This window comes from Dysidea avara, chromosome 9 (genome assembly GCF_963678975.1).
Source record: "Dysidea avara chromosome 9, odDysAvar1.4, whole genome shotgun sequence".
NCBI lineage: Eukaryota > Metazoa > Porifera > Demospongiae > Dictyoceratida > Dysideidae > Dysidea > Dysidea avara.
Genome location: NC_089280.1, coordinates 14,818,742 through 14,843,966, shown reverse-complemented (window position 1 = coordinate 14,843,966; position 25,225 = coordinate 14,818,742). Strand labels below are relative to the sequence as shown.

At 38.0% G+C, this 25,225-nt stretch overlaps 2 protein-coding genes and 1 long non-coding RNA gene across 3 annotated transcripts in view; 1 reads left to right on the top strand and 2 right to left on the bottom strand.

The window, feature by feature from the left end:
• Positions 1-129: 129 nt before the first annotated feature.
• LOC136266016 (uncharacterized) lies at positions 130-6,084 on the bottom strand. Its single transcript, XR_010705862.1, has 4 exons — positions 5,830-6,084; positions 2,589-2,844; positions 2,259-2,536; positions 130-1,227 (listed from the first exon to the last, which is right to left on the bottom strand). It is a non-coding gene; the product is annotated as an uncharacterized lncRNA (long non-coding RNA).
• On the top strand, positions 6,024-8,790 carry LOC136266011 (negative elongation factor B-like). Its single transcript, XM_066060964.1, has 5 exons — positions 6,024-6,968; positions 7,033-7,135; positions 7,993-8,085; positions 8,141-8,617; positions 8,675-8,790. Exons 1-5 carry the CDS (start codon positions 6,097-6,099, stop codon positions 8,735-8,737), a joined length of 1,608 nt encoding a protein of 535 aa, XP_065917036.1. The 5' UTR covers positions 6,024-6,096; the 3' UTR covers positions 8,738-8,790.
• The window catches only part of LOC136266008 (tudor domain-containing protein 5-like), a 17,544-nt gene continuing 1,065 nt past the window's right edge, over positions 8,747-25,225 (bottom strand). The window contains exons 2-19 of the mRNA XM_066060959.1: positions 22,386-22,684; positions 22,273-22,329; positions 18,081-18,228; positions 17,917-18,026; positions 15,107-15,209; positions 14,997-15,055; positions 14,677-14,849; positions 11,984-12,044; positions 11,850-11,930; positions 11,351-11,412; positions 11,210-11,279; positions 11,067-11,150; positions 10,735-10,866; positions 10,554-10,677; positions 10,368-10,442; positions 10,226-10,319; positions 10,100-10,171; positions 8,747-10,047 (exon numbers count right to left, since the gene is read on the bottom strand). Of these exons, the coding sequence (XP_065917031.1) occupies positions 8,898-10,047; positions 10,100-10,171; positions 10,226-10,319; positions 10,368-10,442; positions 10,554-10,677; positions 10,735-10,866; positions 11,067-11,150; positions 11,210-11,279; positions 11,351-11,412; positions 11,850-11,930; positions 11,984-12,044; positions 14,677-14,849; positions 14,997-15,055; positions 15,107-15,209; positions 17,917-18,026; positions 18,081-18,228; positions 22,273-22,329; positions 22,386-22,684 (2,954 nt within the window). The 3' untranslated portion in view covers positions 8,747-8,897. The remainder of the gene's footprint in view (positions 10,048-10,099; positions 10,172-10,225; positions 10,320-10,367; positions 10,443-10,553; positions 10,678-10,734; positions 10,867-11,066; positions 11,151-11,209; positions 11,280-11,350; positions 11,413-11,849; positions 11,931-11,983; positions 12,045-14,676; positions 14,850-14,996; positions 15,056-15,106; positions 15,210-17,916; positions 18,027-18,080; positions 18,229-22,272; positions 22,330-22,385; positions 22,685-25,225) is intronic.

The following is a 25,225-nucleotide window of genomic DNA, read 5'->3' as shown; positions in this document are numbered from 1 at the left end:
CAGTAGAAGAAAGAATAAAAGGATACTTGACAACCTTGATAGGTAATTTGGGAGCAGATGGCTTACAAAATTTTTTACGATTTGTTACTGGAAGATCTGTAGCAATATGCTCACAGATTGATGTGACTTTTACTATATTAAGACAGTTTCCATTTGCTGGCACATGTGGATATACTTTGGAGCTGCCAACTTACTTCCCTAACTATGACAAATTTTGTGAAATGTGGCTTTCAGTACTGCAGGGGACAGGAAATGAATGGAAATGGCAGATGAATGCTCCATAGTGCTGCAGATAGAAAACACGTTTGCCTTTTAAAAAATTACTGTTGATTTTTACACGTGTCATAATACATGATTGTAATAATATTATTGCTTTAACAAATATCATTTCCTAATATGAACATTGTGTGTATACTTCTGTTGCTTTCTTTGTTACTGACAAAAGGTTTAAATCATATTTCAACACTTTGTAAATTATTAAGAAATTGTACAGTGTTTTCATATATATCTATACCATATTCATTTGATTGTTGTAGAGGGTCAATGACTAGTTTTAGAGAAGTTAGATCTGCATCATTGATGTTGTATGCACACTCAGGCACTTCTATTCCATTTTTATCATTTTGTGAGGATTGGGGCATTGTAGTCAATGCCATAAGCAGAATCAACATCTTCAAACAAATCTAATGCTGTGAGCCCAGAATTACGAAGTAGCAGCAATCCAGAACTAAAAAGTTGCTGTGGTGATTTATTGTGAGCAGTGCGAATAGGATGATGATTCCATGAATTAACAAATTGTGTAAGGGAATTATTGATGCGTGGGAGGAAAACATAGTGGAGTGCAAATAGATGCTTTTCATCCACGGGATTTAATAAATCATGTTGTTCCATAAAATAGAAAAGTCTGTAAAACAAACTAGTTACACACTTGTGCATGTCTCTCCACAACTGCTCTATACGCTGGTTGTGGACTGAAGCACCAACAATCATACTGTTGCACTCAGCCCCTCTGTTTTCTATCATATGCTGTGCAACAAGTAAATTTTCACCACCCTGGTCAGATCGTACCCGTGAGGGCAAATGGTATTTCTGTACAGCTTCAAGAAAACTCATAAACTGTACTAGCTTTGATATTTCCAGCACATTTTAGGTATATGATAAGTCTACTGTAGCCATCAATTGCTCCATGTGTTACCAGACGCCATCTAATTAACTTGTGATGAGAATCTGTATTAAAAAAGTTTGGAGGTATATTTGCAAATACTTTATAATCTTCCATACAATTCACACAAATATATTTATATATATATATTGTACAGCATATATAATGGCTAGCTCCTTAAACACATAACAATAATTTTGTGATACAGGGCTCAGTACAAGCATGTAAAACATAGTATACACTATACAGGCCACAACTGCTGACCCATATGATGTGCTGACCTATAGCAATACAGCAAATGTGATCCACAGTTTAATTAACTTGAAGTCAATAGTCTCATAATCATAACAAGTGCTATGTTTCATTTACTTAGTGTGGATACATATAACAGACAAACTCTTACACAAGTCATGTTATCAGTGATTATAAGCTAGTGAATGTGGCTCTAGGTGTAAGCCCACAGTAGCACTAAAACATTCTCTATAACTAAGTGTGGCTTTGTGTATACCTATACAGGCAGGAACATACTTACTGGTACGGGCATGGCTATGCATAATACATAATTATGTCTACAGTAGCAGCACACATTTCCATTGATAATGAGTGCAGCCTACAAAAGGTGTTTTACTATGACATGTACCATAATTCACTTTATTTTGATGCAAAAAAATTCGTGATAAAAAATTTTCATGTAAAAATATTTTCATATGATTTACGTAAGACTTCTCTATTAGAGTAGTTTGATCTTTTTGTGCAAGAAATTTTCATACAAATTTTGCATAAGAAAATAAGCAAATTACGGTACTTTGTATTCATGATTTCATGTAGCTGTGTGTGAGGCCCAGATAATGGGTCAGATGATTGACTTGCATGACCCGAACAAGATGTCATTTGAATAACCTCACCCAGTGTGTTTTTACCGTCATTGGTGGCTGAGTGCAGTGTATAAGCAATGGTGAAAGTTATTTATTAACTATAGTTTGAGCAGACTAAAGAGTTGGTGTTCCGAGTCATGTGAGCCATGTAGCTTAACAAATCTAGACAGTTTCTACCTTGTCATGGACTCTATTACATGCATTTACAGTACCAATCATACCTATATGCCACAAAGAGTTTGGGGCTGCAACAGAGTACACTCGTCTTCTAGTTATCCCTCCTGGCCATCTCATTGCTGCACTTAAAGAATCCTGTGATCTCAAAGCAGACTGGATCCTTGCTCTAGTGACCTTGTATCCACCAGCTCGTAGTGTACCCATTGCCATTGACTCTCCCACATCTGGATTGTCTTGTCATAGCTGTCTTAGTAATAAAGATAAGTCTTGGTCTGATAACTGCATTGTAGGATCAAGAGTCATACCCAATTCAACCCTTCTCCTGTTGCAGAACCATTATTATGTTTATAATAATGATAATAATGCTAATTTACCTGTAAAGTGTTGTTCTGGATATACCCAAAAGTAAAGCAATGTCATTCCAATTGAAAGATAGTGAAACCAGGTACTCAAGTTGGGCTTGGTCAACATCAAATTTTGGTCGACCACATCTGTGTGTGTGCTGGACAGATACATGATGGGTATTTGAATCTAATATCATTTGATACTCTTTCCATTCATCCAGTAATGATCGCAACAACTCTATCAGCTGATCAACATACTGCTGGTATTCTGCAATGCTACCATCTGCTATAGAAGACAGACCATTTGCAATTGACTGACATGACTGAATTGATAGTTCTAATCTTTCAATCATGTGATCACAATAATTTGCATTAGACACCATAATGTCTTTCCGCTGTAGTAACTATTGCAGCTACTTCCTGAAAAAAACTTCTCCATCTTTCCAGAGACATTAGTTAACTACTCAGGAAAACACGACCTGGCGTAAATCCCAAACACATGATCGTCAGCCACAGCTCACAATCTTGGAAACGTTGTACTGAAGCCTAGAACGTGACGTTGTAAGCTTAGAACGTGATATTGTAATTTTGAAACAGATGGCGTGCCATACGCGCGCCTCTGCATGACTGCGCTTACATCTTAGTCCGTACCATCATAGATACATGATTGGAAACGCAATACATTTTACGGTTACGGGCTCGATAAGGTCACGTGATGACATTTACGGGGCACAGCAGCATTTTCATAGATAGTATACTATCAAGAGTTAATAATAAGAGAGGTATATTATTAACTCTTGATACTATCTATGGCATTTTCAATAGGCACAATAAATTTTTGTTGAATTCGCCCAGAGTTTTCTCAAAAACAGGAGCCTTGTTCAATTCGTTCATACTTTTTTTTAGCACTCTCGAAGGTATGAACTTTTCTTTAGTATAGTATGTATCGCTAGACTCATTTTCACAAAGCCAGGAAAACCCCCACAGCCACTACCGTCATGTAGCCATTCTTTCGCTTCGCTTACGGAAAGTAACTGCTGTACAGTGCTAAAAATAATTATTTGCACTCATTAATATGTGGCGAAACTGTTCAGCACTTCTAAAACTTCGTATGTAATACACCCCATGTACTAAAACCCCCACAGTAGTTTTGAACACAAATTTCGCGTTCCTTCCTTCACACCTTCGGTTGTACGAAACGACTAACCTTTACTCACAAACCAATAAATAGCTGAATCCTTTAGCAATGATTTAACGCTTTATAAAACCTGTAATAGTAGTCTCAGTGTTAAGAATAACTGCAGTTTATACACTTGGTAGCGTTGCCATAAATCACGTGACCGTATCGAGCCCATAACCGTAAAATCAAGAGTTAATAATATAGAGAGGTAAATGTATTGCGTTTCCAATTATGATTAAATACGGGTAAAGGCATAGCCTGTATACCCGATCAATGCAATGTATTATACAAAAATAAATCTTGAATCTAGTAAATAACTGTCTAACAACGATTTAATGAGGTACTATTTACTACGTAAGTAGGTAAGCTATTCCAATCATTGGTGATCCTATCAATAAAGTAATTTGATCTACACAACAATCTTGACCGTTCCTTAAACAACTTGAACTGATGCCCCTTGGTGGTAGTATTTGAGAAAGTATATAAAGGCCACTTCAACTAAATCTTTTGTTTCTCGGGCCCGACCGACCCTATATTTTTTAACATAAAATAATTATGTTAATCACGTGATCACCTTGCAAAGAGTGATAACGCCACGAAGGAGTTGCAAATTTATCTTTAAGCTCTCAAAAAGTAAGTAACACTAAACATCTCAACATATAGCTTCCTACTCACAAGTGATACAGCAACCGTAATGTAGGCTTAGCCACCGTTTGACTCGCAATATCACTCTTCAGCTAGCAAAATAGCCTATTTTTATTTTTATTTTACCAACCTACCGACCTTTATTTGGCTGAATTTCGCCCGAGAAACAAAAGATTTAGTTGAAGTGGCCAAATTAGTAAAATCTGTGTTGAGGTAGTTATTAAGAATTTTATAAAGGAAAATTAGGTCACCTCTCAGATGTCTGTGTTGGAGTGATGGTAATGATAATAATATCAACCTCTCAGAATAGGATTTATCCTGTAGTTGTGGGAGAAGACGGGTAGCTCTTCGTTGCACCTTCTCTATCTTTCTCTGATCAAGAGTGTAATGAGGTCCCCAAATAGCATTGTTATATTCTAAGATGGGACGAACTAATGTACTGAACAATTGTGTTAGCATGATAGGGTCAAGATAATCAAAAGATTTTTTAATCAATCCAAGTACTCGGTTAGCTTTGGTGGTGACTTGAGCAGTTTGGTCATGAAATTTTAGTTGGCTGTCAAAAAGAATACCAAGGTCACTGTGTGATGTATCGAGTTCAATTTGTGTTGCATTGAGATAGTAAGGGCCATGGTGGTGAGCTGGGCCAAAGTGAAGACGATATGCACACTCTATTACTTGAACGAAAAATGATCAATTAAGCGTAGACGGCGCAAAACTCGACGGTAACTTAAAAGCGGAAGTCCCATACAAAAGTATGGGAAGCAAATGCGGCTTGAGCAATAACTCACCACTCGAGCTAAGGACAGGCCATCTCGCTTGCCATACACGGAAAGAAGTGTATGGCAAGTGAGATGGCCTGTCCTTAGCTCGAGTGGTGAGTTATTGCTCGAGCCGCATTTGCTTCCCATACTTTTGTATGGGACTTCCGCTTTTAAGTTACCGTCGAGTTTTGCGCCGTTTACGCTTAATTGATCATTTTTCGTTCGAGTAATAGAGTGTGCATATCGTCTATTGCCACTGTTGTGACCATCTGTGGAGTAGATCCAAGTCTACCTAGGTCCAGTCATGGATTTTTTTCTCCTTTCTCCAACTTTTCAAACACACCTTAAGTAGTTAAAGTCTAAGTAGCTAAAGTCTTTGAGCAGGCTGTAGGACCAGGTGTCCTACAGACCTTCAGCACTTGTGCTGTAAAGCATTAATAAAAATAAATAAAAGTCATTCTGTAACATGATGTAGTCATCCTTATTTCTAATGACACAAAAAAATTTCGTGTCATCAGCAAACATTAGAACAGGGCTTGACACAATTGATGGTATCTCATTCACAAACATTGTAAATAGTAGAGGCCCCAGCACAGAGCCTCCATTATGTATTCTAGTATCTATGGTACCATGGTACACAGGCAATACCTGTAATAATTTTCTAATAAGTCATAGTTATTACCTGATAACGGAAATGCGAACCGGGTGAATAATCCATGGCAACACATCTCTGAGATAAGCGCCTTCTTATTTTCTTCATGTTTTTCTTCTTAATTTTTTCCTTCTCAGTTCAGCGTCTCGCACACTTTAGAAAAATCATAATCAGTGATACCTCAAAGCTCAAACACTACCAGCAAATCCAAAGGCGATTTGTTGTCAAGCCTCATTTTTCGGGGCGCTTATAAGGGTCGGCGGTGCAGGCCTTGGTGCATGCAGACTGCAAAGGTTGATGGCGGATGATGTTATTCTTGATGCAAGCGCTTACGTGCACAATGCGTTAACGAGTGCCAAGGACTCTACTAAGGCCTTTTCAAGAATACAAAAGAACAACCTCGTCAAAATTGCTTCGCTTCAACCAGCACTGTCACTTCTTGACATACATGAGACCAAACGAGTAGAATTCAATGAATCACTGCTGATGAAGTTACGAGAAAATTTACTAGAAAAATTGGACGACCTTGATGAAAAGCAGATGGAGAAACTACTGAAAGAGTGTTTCCATTTCATTGTGAAGGATGAATTGAGGGATATAGTAGTTACTATAATGGAGCGATTGGAAACTGTGCCAGAAAACTACTTGCTAAGCATATCAGAGAACCAGCAACTTTATGAAGTGTGTCCAGTTAACATTAAGCGACAAATCTGGCAAAACACACAAGAATTATTTGGAGAAGCTGTAAGCCCACTTCTGGACAAGTACATAGAAGATAAAGATGCTAAGATGTTCAGTCAAATTGGTGATGATGGGAGTACGAAATCATTTTTCAGCTATTCTCCAAAAGTGCGTAGACAAAGTGAGATTGTTCAAGGCCTTGTAGATATGATAGGAAATTCAGTTCAACTCTACACCATCCTTCTTCAGTTTTTAAGAACATTGTTTATTCGAACAGAAGTCAGCCATTATTGTACTTTGCGAGCTGACCTACTGATGTGCCTTCATGATAATAAAATCAGTGTCATCTGTGATTCAGATCCTTGTCACAAATTTGCTTGGTGCTTGGATGCTTGCGTACAAGCTGGAGATATGGATACTAGAAAAGCGCGAGAGCTATACTTGTTTCTTCAGAGCATGGCTAGTGGTGGAAATGAAGAAACGATTGGGTTAGTAGTAGTAGTAATGAATAGATGTGCATATATGTGTTACTTATTTCACATTAATTTACAGTGATTTGGCTATGTTGCTGCGTGATCCATATGCAATCAATGTGATCTGTGGTAGTATTTTGAAAACACTGTCGATGTTATTGCAGCATGAAAAATTACCAAGGGTGAGTTGTGAGTTGAATTGAGTCAACAACCAGTTATTGAGTCCATGGCCATGGCCACATTCTTAGTGGTCCACTGTAATAGGCATAACAAATTAATGTTTACGGATGTGGCAGGTAAATGTTTTGGCAGACCCAAAAATAAATGTGATTGGATTTTGGAAAGAATTATCCAAATTGCACATTAGAAGTTTTTAGATAAAGAATTCAAGTGCCAAGGATAGCAAGCGTGCTTATGAAATTTACACAAAAGATGCATAATCTTGCACCACCCAGAAAAGACATCTGTAAAACCAAGTTTGAGGGTCAAAACTAGTAGTACGAGTATCAAAGGGGAAGGAATGAAGCTCCATCACTTTGTTTCGGAATGACTTTAGCTTTGCACCTGTCAAGATCAAGATATTCTAATAGAGCAGTCATATAAACTCTAACAAAACAGTCAGTTGCAGCTGAAACTAATGATTTGCATTTTAATTTATTTTTCAACCTGCCAGGTCACTACTAGAGGGCAAACAATCTGTGAAACACATTGGCCTAATGGTATTATGTACACATGTGTCTAGATCTGTAGCTCATTAATTGGCTATATCTGTACAAGGTGAAAAGTGCTTGCCATGGTGTATATTTTGGGACAATACTACTTTGTAATTTCTTGTATGCTAAACTTCTGAGGATGTTGGTCCAACATCATCATAATTATCTTTAGCACCTAGCTATTGATTCCAAGTATTTATCTAATGCAGTTATCAGTATGCCACCCCAGAGCCCTCACAAACTTTCTTACATTATATTATTTGCTCCTTGCTTACATTAAATTGGCTGCTCACTTCTGTATCAGGAGGCTATTTGTACATTTTTAGGAAAGCAATGACTTGGAATTTTTAGTGCGTCTGCTACATGTTGGATTACAATCTTTAGACATAGTGGAGAAACAAGAATTCAAGAGCAAACAAGTAAGTTTGGATTTGTGCATAAAAGATTTGTTACATTTTTGTCAAAATATATTAGGACAATGATATTGTGATGAAATTTCTTCCCAGCTTGATGGAGTTGATGGTAAACAGTCAATTACAATCAGTTTGTTCCAAGTTGGGTGAAGAATTCAACCAAGACATACATCCCTCAAAGTTTCAACTAAAGCAGCCAATAGTATGTCACATTGTGTGCACATACGCCTTGAACCTTGTCAAGAGGAAAGACACTAAACATCTATCAGAACTGCTAGCAGCCATTGCTGTATCACATCAAAAGGATCATGTAGTATTGCCTGATGGATTTCTTCATCAAATGGCCAATTACTTGTCCTCAAATGTCAAATGTTTGCAAGACTCCAGTGGTGAAACACTGCTGAGGAAATTCTGGGTGCCATGCAGCTGTCAAGATAATGGAATGTTACACTTATGCAGGCTATTATGGGGAGTACAAACTCACTTAGAACCAGATTTATTAGACACCGTGTTGAAAGAAATGAAACCAAAACAACAGGTATGCAGTTGTCAGTGTACGTACATCACAGCTTTACAGAATGTTTTCGTTTTGCAGCACAACGAATTGGCTTACACTCAATATCTTACTCTAGTGGAACATATCAAAGGATCTCAATAGCTACTGCCATCATTTTTAAAATTTGATTCATTAAAACAAACCTTTTCATAACATACAGTAGATATTTTTAAAGATTGTACATGTACAATTTAAAAGATTGTACAACTACAAGAAATCAAATCATAATAAACATACACAACTATGTAATAAGCAAACACGGTTATATAATATCAAGTCCAGAAGAAGATCCCAGGGGTGGAATTTCATAGAATGGATTATGGTGGTGATCAAAGTGTATAGGCATTGCTGGTGGTGGTACTTGCTGCATCCATGGCCCACCATTTCCTCCCCAGACATGTGGTGGTGGTGGTGGAGGCCCCCCAGGCCATGGTACATTACCCCTACCCAGTCCTATCATTGGTGGGTGCATAGGTGTAGCCAGCAAGGGTGGTGGCATGGAAGGCATTCTGGACACTGGCTGAGCAGGTGGCACAGCTGGTTGAAACAAAGGTGTTGGTTGTTTCCTGGCAGGGTAGGATGCAACAGCAGATGAATATGTCATAGTGCGTGAAGAAGGTGATACTTGAGAAGTGACGGATGGGCTTGGAGCAATTGTTTGCAAAGTAATAGGAACGGAGGTAAAAGGAACTGCTTGATTTTTGGCTGATAATTTAGCAAATGACTTAGCAACTTGGTCAGCAGTTGGAGCCACAAAAGAAGTGGTAGCCAAACTAACAGTAGCACTGTTCATGCCCCCATTTGCCACTACTGGGACTGGATTTAACAAAACAGAACTACTTATTGTATTAGAAACGACATTCAGTTGCTGTGGTTGGCTAACAGTTGAAAACTTGTGTGAATCACTTTCTTGATGAAGACGTAAATCACTGTGTTCATGCATTCCACCAATGTTGGATACAGGCTGGCACTCCTTTGGTTCATTCTGACTAACACCAACACTGCTGCTACTACTAGAACTCTTCAAGTCACTAGATGAAACACTGCCCGTATCACTTGTAACAGTAGATGTATCATCAAAAGCAGAGGGGAAACTATTCTGCTTGCTGAACTTCTTGCCACGACCTAGTCCAATAATAGGTTTAACTGACGTGACACCTCTGGGCTTTTGACTACTGGTGGTTACGGTAGCGATGCTGTTACAGGGGGCTTGATCTGTCTGTGGCTTTTGTTTAGTAGATGTATACACTGGTGATAAGCCGGGTGGTGGAAGAGGAGGGAGTCCACTGGCTCTGCGTTCCATCCTCTCTCTAGTTGCCTTTATTGCTGCTTCAACATTCTTCAATTTCTCAACCAATCCACTAATACTACCAGTAGTAGACTCATATGACATTCGACCTAGTATTTCCCTCCTATTTACAATATGTAATCTTATAATACACAAATAAGTTCTGTAAAAATTACCTCTCTTCATTCAATCTTTCCAATTTGACTTCCAACTGCTTCAAGGTACCTTCACTGTTATTCAATTCTTGCCTGTAATAAATCAAATCAATGGATAATAATTATTAATTATAGAGTTACACAAACTTTTCATCCTCAGTTTCACTATCACTGGACCAAATATCTTTAGCTGCAGCCATTTTTTTTCTATGCTCAGAGCTGCTTGCAGTTGGTTGAGTTCCTACATCAAAAGTATGTATTACCAATTAAAGCCATGCTACTTGCATACCTGACTGCAAATTGGGCTGTGGTGAGTGTAAATGTGTTGTAGGACTCGCATGTTGTGGCCACAGTTGCATAGTATCTGCAAGATGGATACAATCAGTATAGTTACGATTTCATTGTGTTGTAGCATGCCTCACAAAAATACATGTTTGTGTATTTATTTATTGTTACATTTACAGTGCCACAATACCACTATTCATCAACATCTTATTAGCTTGTTCTATTTGGCCTAACTGTCCAGTAGCCATAACTTGTAGCAAGTGTTGCTGCTGTACCAGAGCCTTCTGTAGGCTCATGAACTGAGACATGAAAACCTGTAGACATGCACAGACATACTGTAAATGTTTGACATAATAATGTTACAAACAGACATTAACTTCTGATGTCAACGGTGTTCCTAGTACTTGGTACTCAACAGCAAGACCCTTAGCAACCAGTACTTTATGAATGTAAATATCTTCATTGGTTGATGTATCACATAGCTTTATGTGAAGTGGATGTCCCTAAGTTTAGAGAAGCTGAATCATATTAAGCAATGCAGAGTCAGGTACACACAAGTGTAATATGTGTAACTCTGTGTAACGCGTGCATGTGTATACTAGTTAATTATACATCACTGTCCCCATAAAACAAAATCAAAATTTACAATTTACAGAATCAGAAAGTTAAGGGAAAACGCATAGCAACTAATATGAGTACATACCACCAATGATTGCTGAATTACTCCCACCAATGGCTTATCATTTACTGCTTCTCGAAACACTTCACATGCCTCATCATTCCATACCTGGTGAAATAAATGTAATTATCACTATCAGTATACCAAGCTACAGACAAATTCCTTACTCGTTCTTTAGGCTTAATATTAGCCAAACAGCACTCTACACACTGGGCAGGCAGTTGCAAATACTCAGGCCTGTTTCAAAAGAACATATAAAAATGCATACATCAGATGTACATGTACACCAGTCATTGATCTGTGATTACCTTGACTTCCTTATAGAACCAATGGGTAGCTCGCATTTGTTGCCATAATCAACATATTTCACCTGAAAGTGTAAACCATTTAATTACTGTGAAATCAATGGTGGTTTTGATGTGTATTGTATCAAGTCACTCTCAAGTACTGAAGTCTGATAGGATTTAATCAGATTTCACATGTTGTATTGACATCACAATAGTATGGATGATATCGTGCTGCAATGACTAAATCTGTTGTAATTTTATGTCATAATTGGAAACAATCAAATGGCTGTCTTGGTGTGGATAACAAAGCACAGAAGTCAAAATGAATATTGTTCATAGTTATTTTTACCTTTCATAAGTGTTACCATAGTAAAATACTACTGTACCTCACCCAATAGGGTGGCCGTTTTGTTTTGTGATGTCAAGAAATGTAAATACAACAGAAATTTTTAGCTTAGCTTTTATAACCCACCCCTTTCTTTTTACTGTATGCAGTATGAACCACTAACACCATACTTACGATTACAGTAAAAGGTGTTGGAATGCTGACCACTTCTGCCCTGTACCAGCAGTCGTTACTGTCAAACAGTGCGCAACAAGCCTAAAAAGGTATGGGTGTGTATATAAAGATTTTGCTAACTTCAGACTACAAACCTGTCCCAAAAGTGGTCGAGCAATAGCTCCATCAATACCAGTGGCATTGCAGTAGTACTTCCTACATCAGAAACAGAATAAACATGCTCAATTACTGAAGCAATGTCTTGAAGCATACAAAATCCTGTACATGCACAATCTACATTACCTTCTAAACATGCATGTATACTGTATTTCAGAGGAGTGTATCTTGTTTGAAAAGAGTTTACAAACATGCCTAGTTAGGGCTACATTGTAGAATAGTACACACTATAGTAGAAACTTGACCCCTATTACAAAAAAAAGAGATCACCTTAATGACACAAAGAACAATTTTAATATAATGATCCTCATGGTACACTACCGTTAGTTTTGTATTGCATGTAACTATAATCAGACTCGTGTGAAATTTTAAACAAATTAAGGTACAGTACACGTATGCAATAGCAAAGTTGCATGATTGCATGGAACATACCCATTTAAGATACAGTACATGTATCATGTAAATATACCCCCTGTAACTCCATGGAAATGTACTGAAAATTACAACAGGCGTGCACTTCCAGAACCATTACTACTACATCCTACCATATATTTCATGTGGATACAGCCAAGTTGTTACGCTACTTCATCATGAAAACTGCTCGCAAATCACAACTAAGCTGGATGTATTATGGCAGTTGATAGCATGGAAAATGATGTTACAATAAAAACAACTAAAGAAACCTGTATAGGGCCAGGGGAGGATGCAAGTTACATTCTTCATACTTGGGATATCACTCCTATTCTTAGTGAAAGAACTTACTTTTTTCACTCAAAGCTGATAAGAAAAGGATTGGACATTCAACACGTGCCCTCTGTACTTCCTGGGATTCTAAAGCATATCTAGTGGTTTTTGAAGTGTTTTGGCACTGTGGACATTGGTACGACTGTCAAGTTTCTTTGAATATAGTGCCAATTGCTGATGCGACTGCCTTACCCCCATTATCATCTGCCATAAGTACCATTTCATTGAAGCTATTTTGCGAGTGGTTTTCATGACAAAGTAGCCTAAAGACTTGGCTACATCCACCCAAAATTTTATTGAAATGTACAGTAGAATGTAGTAATGATGGCTCTGCAAGTGAACACCTGTAATAAGTTTCAATGCACTTTTATGGAGTTTTATTTTACATGATACCATAAATGGGTGTGTCCCGTAATGCGTGACATAATCATGCTACATGTACATGCATGTACTTCACTATTAGATAGTAAAACTTGCACCATTTTTGCCCTCCTTTATGTCAACCGTTACCAAAAGTTGACTGTTCTAACACACTTAACCCATGTCATATACATACAAGTCTGTTTTTCACTACTACAGCTAGTACATGTATATAAAGTTTCATGCAAGTTTTATAATCTGAAGAACCAAGTGCAAGTTTTAAACGTGGGATTCTGCATGCCATGTGTACAGTGGCAGCTACATACAACACCACATCCATGTCACTGGAGTGCAACCCTCACTGTATAAAACATGTTGTCTGATACTGTACATGTACCTACACTGCAGCATGCCAGGGTTAAATACCAACCTACCGTATAGCTTATTAAACAACACATAACTACCACTGATATTTTTTGAACTTGTATAGTTCCATGGGAATAACCTTTAGGTCAGGAAGGTGCAGTACTTCACATGGTACGTAGGAAATAATATTACAAAAATGCATGTGTACAGAGTTCTTGAAAACATACATGTACACATACATGTAGTAGCTGTAGCAGGGGTTAATCTAGGGGGTGCTGCCCCCCAGGTTGATACATACATACAGGGTAATACATATGAATAATCAAATGGTCAATATTCAATAGCAACACAGTACAGTGTATCTTCACACCTCATCTTTTCCTAGGGATACATACATATAGGCCCCCTTAGAAACCTCGTGCTTTGCACACTAAGGCCATCATTATTATATTGCTTGTTTCTCCATCATCCAATGGAACAAAAACTGATGCGGGTGGGAAGAGATTATTGATTATTAATACACTTGACTACTGCTCTTTCAGTCCCTGACTGCTCTATTAGAGTATCTCGATCTTGAAGGCTGCCAGGACTGTACAGTACATGCACTCTCTGTTGGATAAGAATCTCGACAAGAATGGATACCCTTATAGTATGTTTATATGCATTCACCTAACACCTTAAAACTTGGTCACTCTGTGCCTACTTCTATCATAAAATAGTGCATTCACGTGATCTGTAATGAAATAAATTTGGTGCGGCTACCTAAAAATTGATGCAGGCAGTGATGGGAAACAAGGAATTTAATATTGATGGCCTTATGGTGATCCTCTCTCAGAAAATTATAGAACCACTAAAACCAAACACCCCTCCAATGCAATACACTCTCCCCCCCCCCCCCCCAAAGCTTAATATCTGGGTTGAGGCCCTGTAATATTTTCAGTATCAAAATTCAAGTCACTACATGTACAGTACACCACACCTTTTCAGTGCACATAAGCTGCCATTGAATAGTGGCCATCCTTTAAAAACTGCATTGTATGATCATAGGGAACATTCAAGATACTGTAAATTTACAGTGTAACAGTGCTGTTTACATTAAACATGTATGAAAAGGTATGTATAGGTAAAATGTGCACCATTTAAATATCAGTGAGCTAGCTACTGTACAAGTGAACAAGCTGATGCATGTTATGAAACTTACGAAATGGTCTCCATCAATGTGTTTAAGGCATGAGAATGATCTTTACCAATAAGTCGAATAAAAAACTGGCTTGGACTAACTACATGTGACACTTGCACATTGATGTTAGATGACTGCGGCAACACAACTGGACTATATTCACTAGGTACTACTGGCTCAGCTGGTAAAGATGGCTACACAGGAAAAATACAAGCACAGTGTAAACACAAGCACAGTGTACAGTATACTGGAGAAAAATGAATTATACAGCAAGAGACCCTATGGTACACAGGCTACTATGCATCATATTGAATAATGACACTTATGCTATACACACTAACAGCAGGCAAAGTGGTCTTTTTCTTCTTCTTTTGGTCAACTGGAAAGACATGCACCTGACCTGTAGAGACTGAAGCTGATACACAGTGTTATAGAGCACTAGTATACAAACCATTCTTGAAGATTTTCTTTGCAATACCAGGAATACTGTTCACAAGTGATGCTGTACTATTGAAACCCCACATCTCCAATGGGATATCAGTGTGGTATTTCTCCTAGTTGTATCACAAAGGTGAGCATCATTATTTTACAAGTGCAAGGAAAAGTAAGAATTTTACAAGCTAGCAGGGATCATTACAATAAAACAAAGATGAGCCTACTTTTCTGGATTAAACAAACTGTAACCGATACTGCTAAGGTCCGGTGTCAAAGGTATCGTGAGGCTGTTTTCTGGTCTTTGTGGGAACTGCTTTATTCCTTAATCCCTACTGAATTAAAAGTAGGAATTAAGTGTCCCACTAGCAGATGGTGTAGGCGACTTCCCTTCTTGTTTCACTACTTGCACAACAACCACCATTTCATGCCACAATAACAAAATCACTGCTGACGTGTTGTACCCTTTCTGGTTTCAATGAGTGTCTGTCTTCTGCACTTTGCTTTTCCTTTTATCTTCAATTACATGGGTGTCTTCTTTATGTAAAGAAACTACATTAATTTTCGGTATCAACACTTTCCTTAGTGGAGCAAAAGTTTTGTCAAAATTTTGTATTACATATTATATTATAACACTATAGTGTATGGTAGTGCTGTATAGTAGGGATGAGCATGCACGGTTTGGGTGGCTCACGATAAGAGACCACTAAAAAATGTCTTGATTTCTGCTGACAGCACTGGTTGGGTAAAATCAAGCCAAAAAGGCCTTCAGATCAACCCGAAACTTTCCATAAAGCAGTTACAGAATTAAACGAAAATTTCTACTGCCTACTTGCCTACCAGAAAACTGGCTGCAGTTACTGCACAGAAACACTTCAAATTCAATTACTCGTATACATCTGTAATCCTCAAACCTCCAGCTGTTTTATAAAATGCAGGCTCTGAAAATGCATAATCCAGTAAACTAGATTGCATGCATGCCTTGTAAAACTAAATTTCCATAACACAAAAACTGTTAAAAGCTACATGTATCTAAAAACGACAAACACCACCTTACTCACCATTAAATTTGGTTTAAATGGTCCTATACTTTGTCGCGTCCATCCAACCCAGAGCTAATTCCCACTTCACTTTGAAAGAGCAAAAAAGAACTATCCCTCTGTCTTCCTTCTTCACATAACGACGTACAAAAGGCCATAACTTAGCCGTACTTCATTGTATCGATTTTCTCTTGGTGTTGTGTTGCTTCTCATGTGATGGTGTTTAGCTGATATATAGATACAGTATCACATGATTGAGTCAACATTGGACGAGCACAATGATGACACGGAGGCGAAAGGACACAAAATGGTTCAGCGCATCATAGTGGGTGAGTTCCTTATTGTACGTTGAAAGTATTTACACAGTTAGATACTGTACTCTTTGCCACATAATAAATCTGTTTTTCTAAGGGATCAAACGAACACTTCATGAGATACGTATGCCTGTTTGTAACCACCTATGCAATTTGGAAAAAGTATTGTGCATTTTCAATTCATTTTTTATCAAATCCAGTTGTTTGAATTATGTGGGTTTAAGGGTTAAGAAGAAACCTTTGGCATACTGATAAAATTTGCAATGCGTGGCTTGATTTCTCACTGTTTGACATCGCTTTATCCTAGATATACTGCAGTACGTACAATGCACACATCATAGTCATCCTTTGCATCTCATTTCTTTTTGCTGACAGCCAAAAGCATTAATTCGCAGTAGCGCAATGGCTTCCCTACAGGAATTGTTCATACAGTATTTCCTGTGGTGACTGGATTGATTGCAGAGGTACTTCTCCTACTGTTCTTCTTTTGTAGCACTGTGAAATGGGCTGAACATACCTGAAAGCGAAGTGTAATACTCACTTTACTTTCGAGTCAGAAATGCACATTCAGTTGAAAACATTATCTCTGGCGTCATCCTTTCTTTTGATGTGCTTTGCACGGGTTCATCAGTTATAATAATGCTACGAAAAGGTAAACAAACGAGTATAAGGAAAAATCATACAGTACGGTAGTACTGTATATTAGGGATCATGCAGTTTTGGGCTTTCTTGCCCAAAAATATCCCCATAAAACCAGCCTCAAACTTCCTTCACAACAGCTTGGCAGTATTGGTTAGGCATAGCCAAGCCCAAAAATGCCTTCAGAGTGACCCCAAGCTGAATTAGGGATCAAAGAACAAAAAAGCAGGGAAATAAGGGAACAGCTAAAAGAGTTGTGAAACAAGGGAGGTTGCCTATACCTGCAGATATAGTAGGGGACATATAATCCGTATTTCAGTCATGGTTATAGACTGAAGAGTAGGGATTAATATTAATTGTCCACTAGTATATCTGCAGGTATAGGTAACTTCCCTTGTTTTGCAACTTTTAAGCTGTTCCCTTGTTTCCCTGTTTTTTTTTTTGTTCTTTGATCCCTAATCCAGCTTAAAATTCCTAATCTTTCCTTCTACTTGTTAGAAAAATTAATAAGTTTGAGTTTGATTAGGGATCATAGAATAAAAAAAGTAGGGAAACAAGGGAGCCTATGCCTGCAGATGTACTAGTGAACATTTAACTACATGGCTGAATTACAGTAGGGATTAAATGTATCTGCAGGTCTAGACAACCTCCCTTGTTTCCCTACTTTTTTATTCTATGATCCCTAATCGAACTTAAAATTCTTAATACAGTATTTCCTTAATACTTCTCCTATTTCTTTTCTCTAGTAATCCAAGAGAAAGGACATGTAAAATTACGAAAATGATATCCTAGTACAATAACACTTAACAGATCAGAGTGCACCAACTTGTGCTTACTTTGAAAAAGACAGGAAGATCTTCTAATGGTATTCCAGAAGGGTGATCTGACAGCAATCTGGAAATTGCATCCTTAAAATCAGCTGGAGGTTTGTTGTCTTGCAACTGTCCTATGAAAGTGATATCCACTAATGGTATCCCTCACACAATTAATACAGCACTACCTTCTATTTCTACACTTGTCTTGCTTTTCACCAGCCAGTCTCCAGCAGCAGAAGTAGGCTTCTCCATGGTGCAAACATCTTTCATGTGCGACAACATTTCCATGATATTCTTGAAGGGAGCTAGTTCTATTTCATGACCAAACATGTCCTACAGATACACGAGAAAATACAGTACAAATTGTACAATAAACTAAATGCCTCTTAGATGAACAGGAATCCACCGTTAAAGTATCCAACTTCCGCTAATGTATACCTTACACTATGCCATGGTCCCTACCATACCAATTGTACAGTATCACACAGTACAGTAGTACCGTGTATTAGGGAACATGGTGGTTTGGACTTTCTCGTCCAACAATATCACAGCTTCGCCTTTCTTTTCCTTTATAACAGCTTGGCAGTATTGGTTATAGACATAGAAGCCCATAAAAGTCTTCACAGTAACCCTAAATCCTTCCAACAAATTTCTATTTTAAAATTTTTTCTAATTTTATGTTTGACTATAACTAACTAATAACCTCCAGCCAATACTCAACAATGGATAAGTCTACGGGCTTAATTTCTTCACCGTTGATGTTGCTTTGTCCAAAGACATGCCTTTTGTCAACCGCAGTACGTATGTACAATACAAGCAGCATGAACTCCTCCTTTGTGTCTTACAGTAGTTCTTTTCACTGACAATGGAAGGTGTCAATTCGCGATAGTGCAATACGGATTTAGCCATCATGCTTATTGCCTGTATGTACTTTCCATACTGACTGAATCAATTGTAGAGATGCTTCTTGTACTGTTCTTTGTTTGTAACGCTGTATAACGGACAGAACATAGCTGAAAATGAAAGTATAACAATTCATTGATGAGGCATGCATTCTGACACAAAATTAATTTTATGGCATGCCTGCATGGTGCCATTCTTTCTTTGATGCAATTGTGTGGGTTCAGCAATCATAATTATGTTTTTAAGTTGGATTAGGGATAAAAAAAAGTGAAACAAGGGAATAGCTAAAAAGTTGTGAAACAATAGGTTGGCTATACCTGCAGTAATGGACATTTAATCCCTAATTCAGTCATGGTTACAGATTGAAGGTAGAGCTGTGACACTTAACCGACCAGTTATTTTTATAAATTCAGTTATCAGTTTTTGTTTCTTTTCATAACCGGATTACCGATCCCTAATATTTTCACTCAAAAATGTATACTCTTTTCATTCTTCAACACTGATATCACACTTGTAGGATTCAGCTTTACGTACTGTATAATGACTTGCTGCCTATTGCTTTGGCCACTACAAATATACACTGTAATCAATTATAAATTTTAAGGTGCACATACAGTACTGCTCAAACGTAACGTCGCACCGCTCGATTGCAAGTAATTAAAGAAATTTTTTAATCACTCGCAATCGAGCGGTGTGAGTGAGTGTGACATTACATTTGAGCGGTACCGTAGCTTAAAAACTAATAAAAATTATAGAAAATTTCATTAAGTCGCATAACTTGCAGTTATGATTTGCCCAGTAACCGGTTATGATCTTCTGCCCAGTTTCACAGCTCTAATTGAAGGATAGGGATTAAATATACATATATCTAAATACTTCCTACAAACTAAGGAGGTCAACTACTGTATTTACTTGATTTGTGCCCCAGGGGTACTATTTTTTTGCCCAAAAATAAGGATACAACCCTTCAAATAGTGCTGCACTGTGGTATTATTCGAGGGTGCGCTACTAATATTTTAAACCTACCACTGCTATATAGCTACTCTAAGTACATTATAGTTTTATGAAACAAACACAACACGTTGCTACGTACACCTGTACCTCTATACAGGACCTTTCTTTCACTCGACCTTGTAGAGGATAAAGACCCTCGAATGGTACCGCACTGCAGTACTATTCAAGGGTGCGGCACAAGTCAAGTAAACACGTTATGTTGTTTTTGTTTACATAACAATAACTGCAATGAAATTACATGCATCAAACAATAAAGTCTATATTTCGGTAAAAACCGGCCCAAACAAACAACAGAATCCCAACTAACTACTTACAAAGCTGTATTATACCCCGAAGAACTATTCTACACAGTTTACTTACAGACAGTGCAATCCATTCCACAGCTGGTTTTTTCGTGATTTGTCCCATTTTGCTGTGGCACATGCATATCTGCACTCTCCACCATGCCACATCCGGAATAAAGCAACTGGCTGTCATCTTTACCTATCTCCATCAATATTCTTTGTTATCAAGTAAATGGTAGTTTTCAACTCAAACAATTTAACTCGTCTATTACACTTTGTACTATTACATAACAAATGTGCACTAGTCCGGGAAGGATTCGATTATCCCAGAAATGGGACCTCTATGGGCGTGTTCACTTTAGTACTAGTGCATCTTGCTATAAATGTGTTTTACAAGTAATGGTGAGGCTAAAGTTTACTCTATGAGTGAGTTATGATGCCGTGCCACCATATGGTGGCATTGGCCGTAAATGGGTTAAATGTCAATTAGTATATCTGCAGGTATACAGTATATAGACAACTCAACTTTTTTAGCTGCAGTGTATTTAATTCCCTTGTTTCACTACTTTTTTCATTGATTCCTAATCCAACTTAAATTATTTTCTAATTTTCATTCTACTTGTATTAGTAACTTCTGTGCTATGGACACCACTTTGTAATAGTTAATGGACAACACTACATGTACAGGTACTGTAGATAGGCATGTGAACTTAGAGAAGCATTAGTTATATTTTATCGCCTAATGTATCTTGTCATGTCTGCTATCAGGAGCTTATAAGCACCAAATGTGCCTTCAGTACTTATAAGCTCCTGCTGTTATAAATACATGTAGCTGAACTAAGCTTGGATGCATGTACTATACGTATTATATATAGCCTTCAGTAAAACTGGCCTGCTATACACTGTACTATTAATGTTAAAACAACCTGAATCTCCAAGCAAGCATGGTCCCTAAGTATCAATCAATTAGAGCAGGGGTGTAGGAAGCATGGGTGTCATGGGTGCTTGGGCACCCATAAATATTTCTAACCATGCAGAATCAAAATCACTGATCCTTCCTTTTCTAACTTGTCAGTGAATCCATCTGCTGAAAATATTGTGATTCTACCCACTATGGCACCACAGCATGACTGTAACGAATTCTTGCATGGAAAATAAGCACTACTAAGTCTGACTTCTAAAAATAACTCCGTAAATTATGAGTCACTACATTTAAATCTGACAAAAACAGAGATGTGCCCGCCCAAAATGAATGGTGCCAATTTGTTGTCACATCAAAGTGATGATAGTTTGGAGTTGGCCTGTATACAGACCTCACAAATTGGCCAATACTCAAGACGTCTAGCTGTTTGGCTACTTGATTTCAGTAGGTAATACTGAATAATCAGTGCTCAAATTTATTGGGATACAACTACGACAAAGGAATCAAGTAAACAACCTGAGAGAAGTCTTTAGGCCCACTCAGCAGGTTGCGGTAGAGTTAGTGGCTGGTTACAGGAAATGGTGCCCCTACTGTGCCACAGTTTGAGTGGATGAACCAGTGTCGTGACAATTTTGTGATCACAGAGTGGTCAAGGCACGTTTCAGCACAAGTATAGCCTGTACGAGTCAGTACGAGAAATCTATCAGCTCATAGTGTTGTTCATTATGAGTTGAAGAATCTATGGTTGAAACACCCGTATGTGTGGGTTGTATGGCACGTAATGCTGAAGTCCCACAATCAACAAATGCATCGTAGCTTAAGAGTAGCATGGAGCGATCAGTAGGCTAAAATGACTGATAAGCTATTTTATATGCATACAGATATAGTTAACTACTGTATGTACCCATGTCATGCACTTGAAAACAGCAATTTGGTGAGTGCATGTTATGAACCCCCATGGGCTGTTCACTGGACTAGGTGTATGGGCACCCATAAATTAAATATCTTCCTACACCCCTGGTAGAGGTTAAGTGTACTTTCCATACAGCAAAAATCCATTGTTAAAACCGTTGTTTACAATCCCATGTCCTACAACAGTTAGACTGGTTGGAGCCCATCCCTTAGTCTGGCTTCAAAGCCTGTCTAATTACCACTGGTCACCTGTAAAACTGACAAGTGGGCCTTAATCAAAATGGCTGTCGATCTTTACTATACCATTATTTCTCGACATACTGTAACCATGCCACTGCATACCTTGTATTCTGCTTGCAATGATGTTAGCCAAATACCCAAATGTTTCGAGTGCAATAGCTAAAAGGTTTCGAAAAAACAAAATTATATTTACAACAGACAGATCTAAATTATACCTTCAAAATGTTTTCTTTGACTTTTACAGGAACATTTGTTACTGGCAAACGTATGTTACTAACTGAATTTTGCTGTGGTCCATTAGACTGATGATTGGTAATAGACTGAACTTCTGTTACTGGTGACGGAGTTTCGGTGGTTGGAGAGGAATCATCATCATAACTGCTTAATTGACTACTGATCATCTGGGACTGTCCATTTAGCAGCTTTCCTTGGAATCTTGGCGGCTTTTGGCTAACATGATAAGGGGCCCTTGATCTACCATCAGTCTCTACTGAATTGAAGGATGGCTGCCTACCTACAGCACAGTATGAAGACATCAAGATAACACTGTGTACTATGAAACACTTAATTTGCAATAGCAGCCCTATGTTCACTGTGTAATAATTACAGTTGCACTGAAAAGTCATGCAACCCTAGAGTACCTGATGTACATGTAATTGCAAACTTCAATGAGTTTAAGAGTAATGCATACATTGCTATGAAAAGCATTAGTTTTTCCAGATCTACTTATGAAAAAAATTGAGTGGAACTTGCATGCAGTTTGCAATTACGATTCTTGTCATATAACAGATTTTCTTTGCTTTTCATGAGCTATCATATTACATACTGTACATGTGTGAGTTTGCTCTCATACAGCATTTATTGTCATTCAGCAGGTGATTTGCATACGTGATTTGTTTTCATATGAAAGCATTAGGTAGGGTTACAAACTGCACACATTTGCAGTTTGTTGCTTTCTGTATACAGTATGTGTACAATATGAAACAATTACCTACCCCCTCAATTAACTGTGACCAAACTGCTTCTATAGAGGGTATCCGTTTATGCTAATAAGACTTAATATTTGAGGCAAAAATCAATGGCTCCCATGCAAGAAAGCAAAACTTTGCACAATTTGGGCAAAAGTACTAATAACCATTTTGAGAGTGGCATTTTCACAAAGCAATGAGCAGCTGGAGTTTAACCTGCCCTGTTCCTTCTAGCTGCTAACGGATATTAATAAGCAACCAATAGCAAAGCAACTGCAGTACACCACAACCTTCTTATTTTTGCCAGTGTTCTTTGTCTCATTACTCACTCTTACCTCACACATTCACAAAGATACCTACAACTGTATGATTATTATAAGTAAAAGGGAAAATATAAATTTGACTAGGGATCATAGGGAAACAAGGGACACCCCAATTAACAATTACTGGCTTTGAAAGTGCAGTATAGCCATTACACTTTACTTTCAACTATGTTCAGCCTGTTCCATAGTGCTACAAATGAAGAACAGTAGGAGAAGCACCTCTACAATCAATCAAGTCACCGCAAAAAATATGGACGATTCGCATGCCCCAACTATCAATTATTGACTTGAAAGTGAAGTGACTATTACACCTCACTTTCACCTACATGTACATGTATTTTCAGCCCATTACACATGAAGAACAGTAATAGAAGTGCCTCTGCAATCAATCCAGCCACCATGGAAAATAGAGACGATTCCCATTAACAAGCATAGGGGTTCCATGCATCGCGCTACAGCAATTGACATCTAGGGCTGTCAGTAAAAAAGAAATGGAACACAAAGATAAGTCCATGATGCATGCATTGTACGTACTGCGGTATGCCAAAAGGCATGTCTCGGGATGAAGCAATGTTGAACAATGAAAAGATCAAGCCTGTAGCCTTAGCCATTATCGAGTTATGCTTGCCTAAAGGCATCAGACAGGCAGTTAGTCAGCAGAAAATGTATTTTTTTTAAAAATCATAACAATCTATTAAGCATTTGGAGTTGTACTACCTAATAATAATGCCAAGGTGACAGGATGGTATTGTGAAAGCTGTATTTTTTGATAATGTTTTTGGCCAGAAAAACCCAAACCTCAATGATTCCCAATTTACAGAAAACAAACAGTGACTGGTTAGGTAAAAACAGTGGACCCGGGGACCAAGGACCCAGAACCAGTGAAAATCCAACTCTTCTTGGAATTTTATACACTTCACACAACATTCTATACTTGTACTAGGTACCTCTGCAAGTAGTTTTGCATGGCCAGTCCACTTTTTCTTCTGTCACAGCGTCTCACGCAATGCTTATACCAATTAGAAATTATAAGCGCCTCTGAAAAAGTGACTGCATTTATAGGCCACTGCCTGCTGTACAATAAGCATACTAGTCTATTATGCCGCCTAGCTACTAGATTAGTTTAGGAACATTGTGCAAATCCACCATGACGTATGAAGAGCTGCTGGAACTTGCTTAGCTAGTAATTGCTTGCCTGCTGTACAATGAGTATGCTAGTCTATTATGTCACCTAACTACTAAAGTTTAGAAACATTGTGCAAACAAATATTCTGGGGAAATAGCGAGTGACCTATAATTAATGCAGTCAGCTTCAGACACTTTTTCAAAGGCGCTTATAATTTCTAATTGGTGAAACACGAGGTGAAACATCATGCGAGACACCGCGAGGGGGGAAAAGTGGATTGGCCATGCAAGACTACTTGCAGAGGTACCTAGTACAAGTATAGAATACTGTGAATTGTATAAAATTCCAAGAAGAGTTGGATTTCCGCAGGTCCACTGTTTTTACCTACCCACAGTTGACAACTTTTACTGTATGTGTAAGAAAAACAAGACTAAACTTCAAACTAAAACTTTGTACATGTGGCATCCCACAAAAACTGGGATGTGGCATTCTACAACTACTTGTGGTGGCAGCTAGTACAGGACATTATACTGTACTGTAAGTGCAGCTGAGTTGGAGGTTCCTTCCAAATAGGTCACAGGTGAAGAAACTGTTGCTACATTTGTCATAGTTTTTCTGTACCAAGACATAAAAAAAAG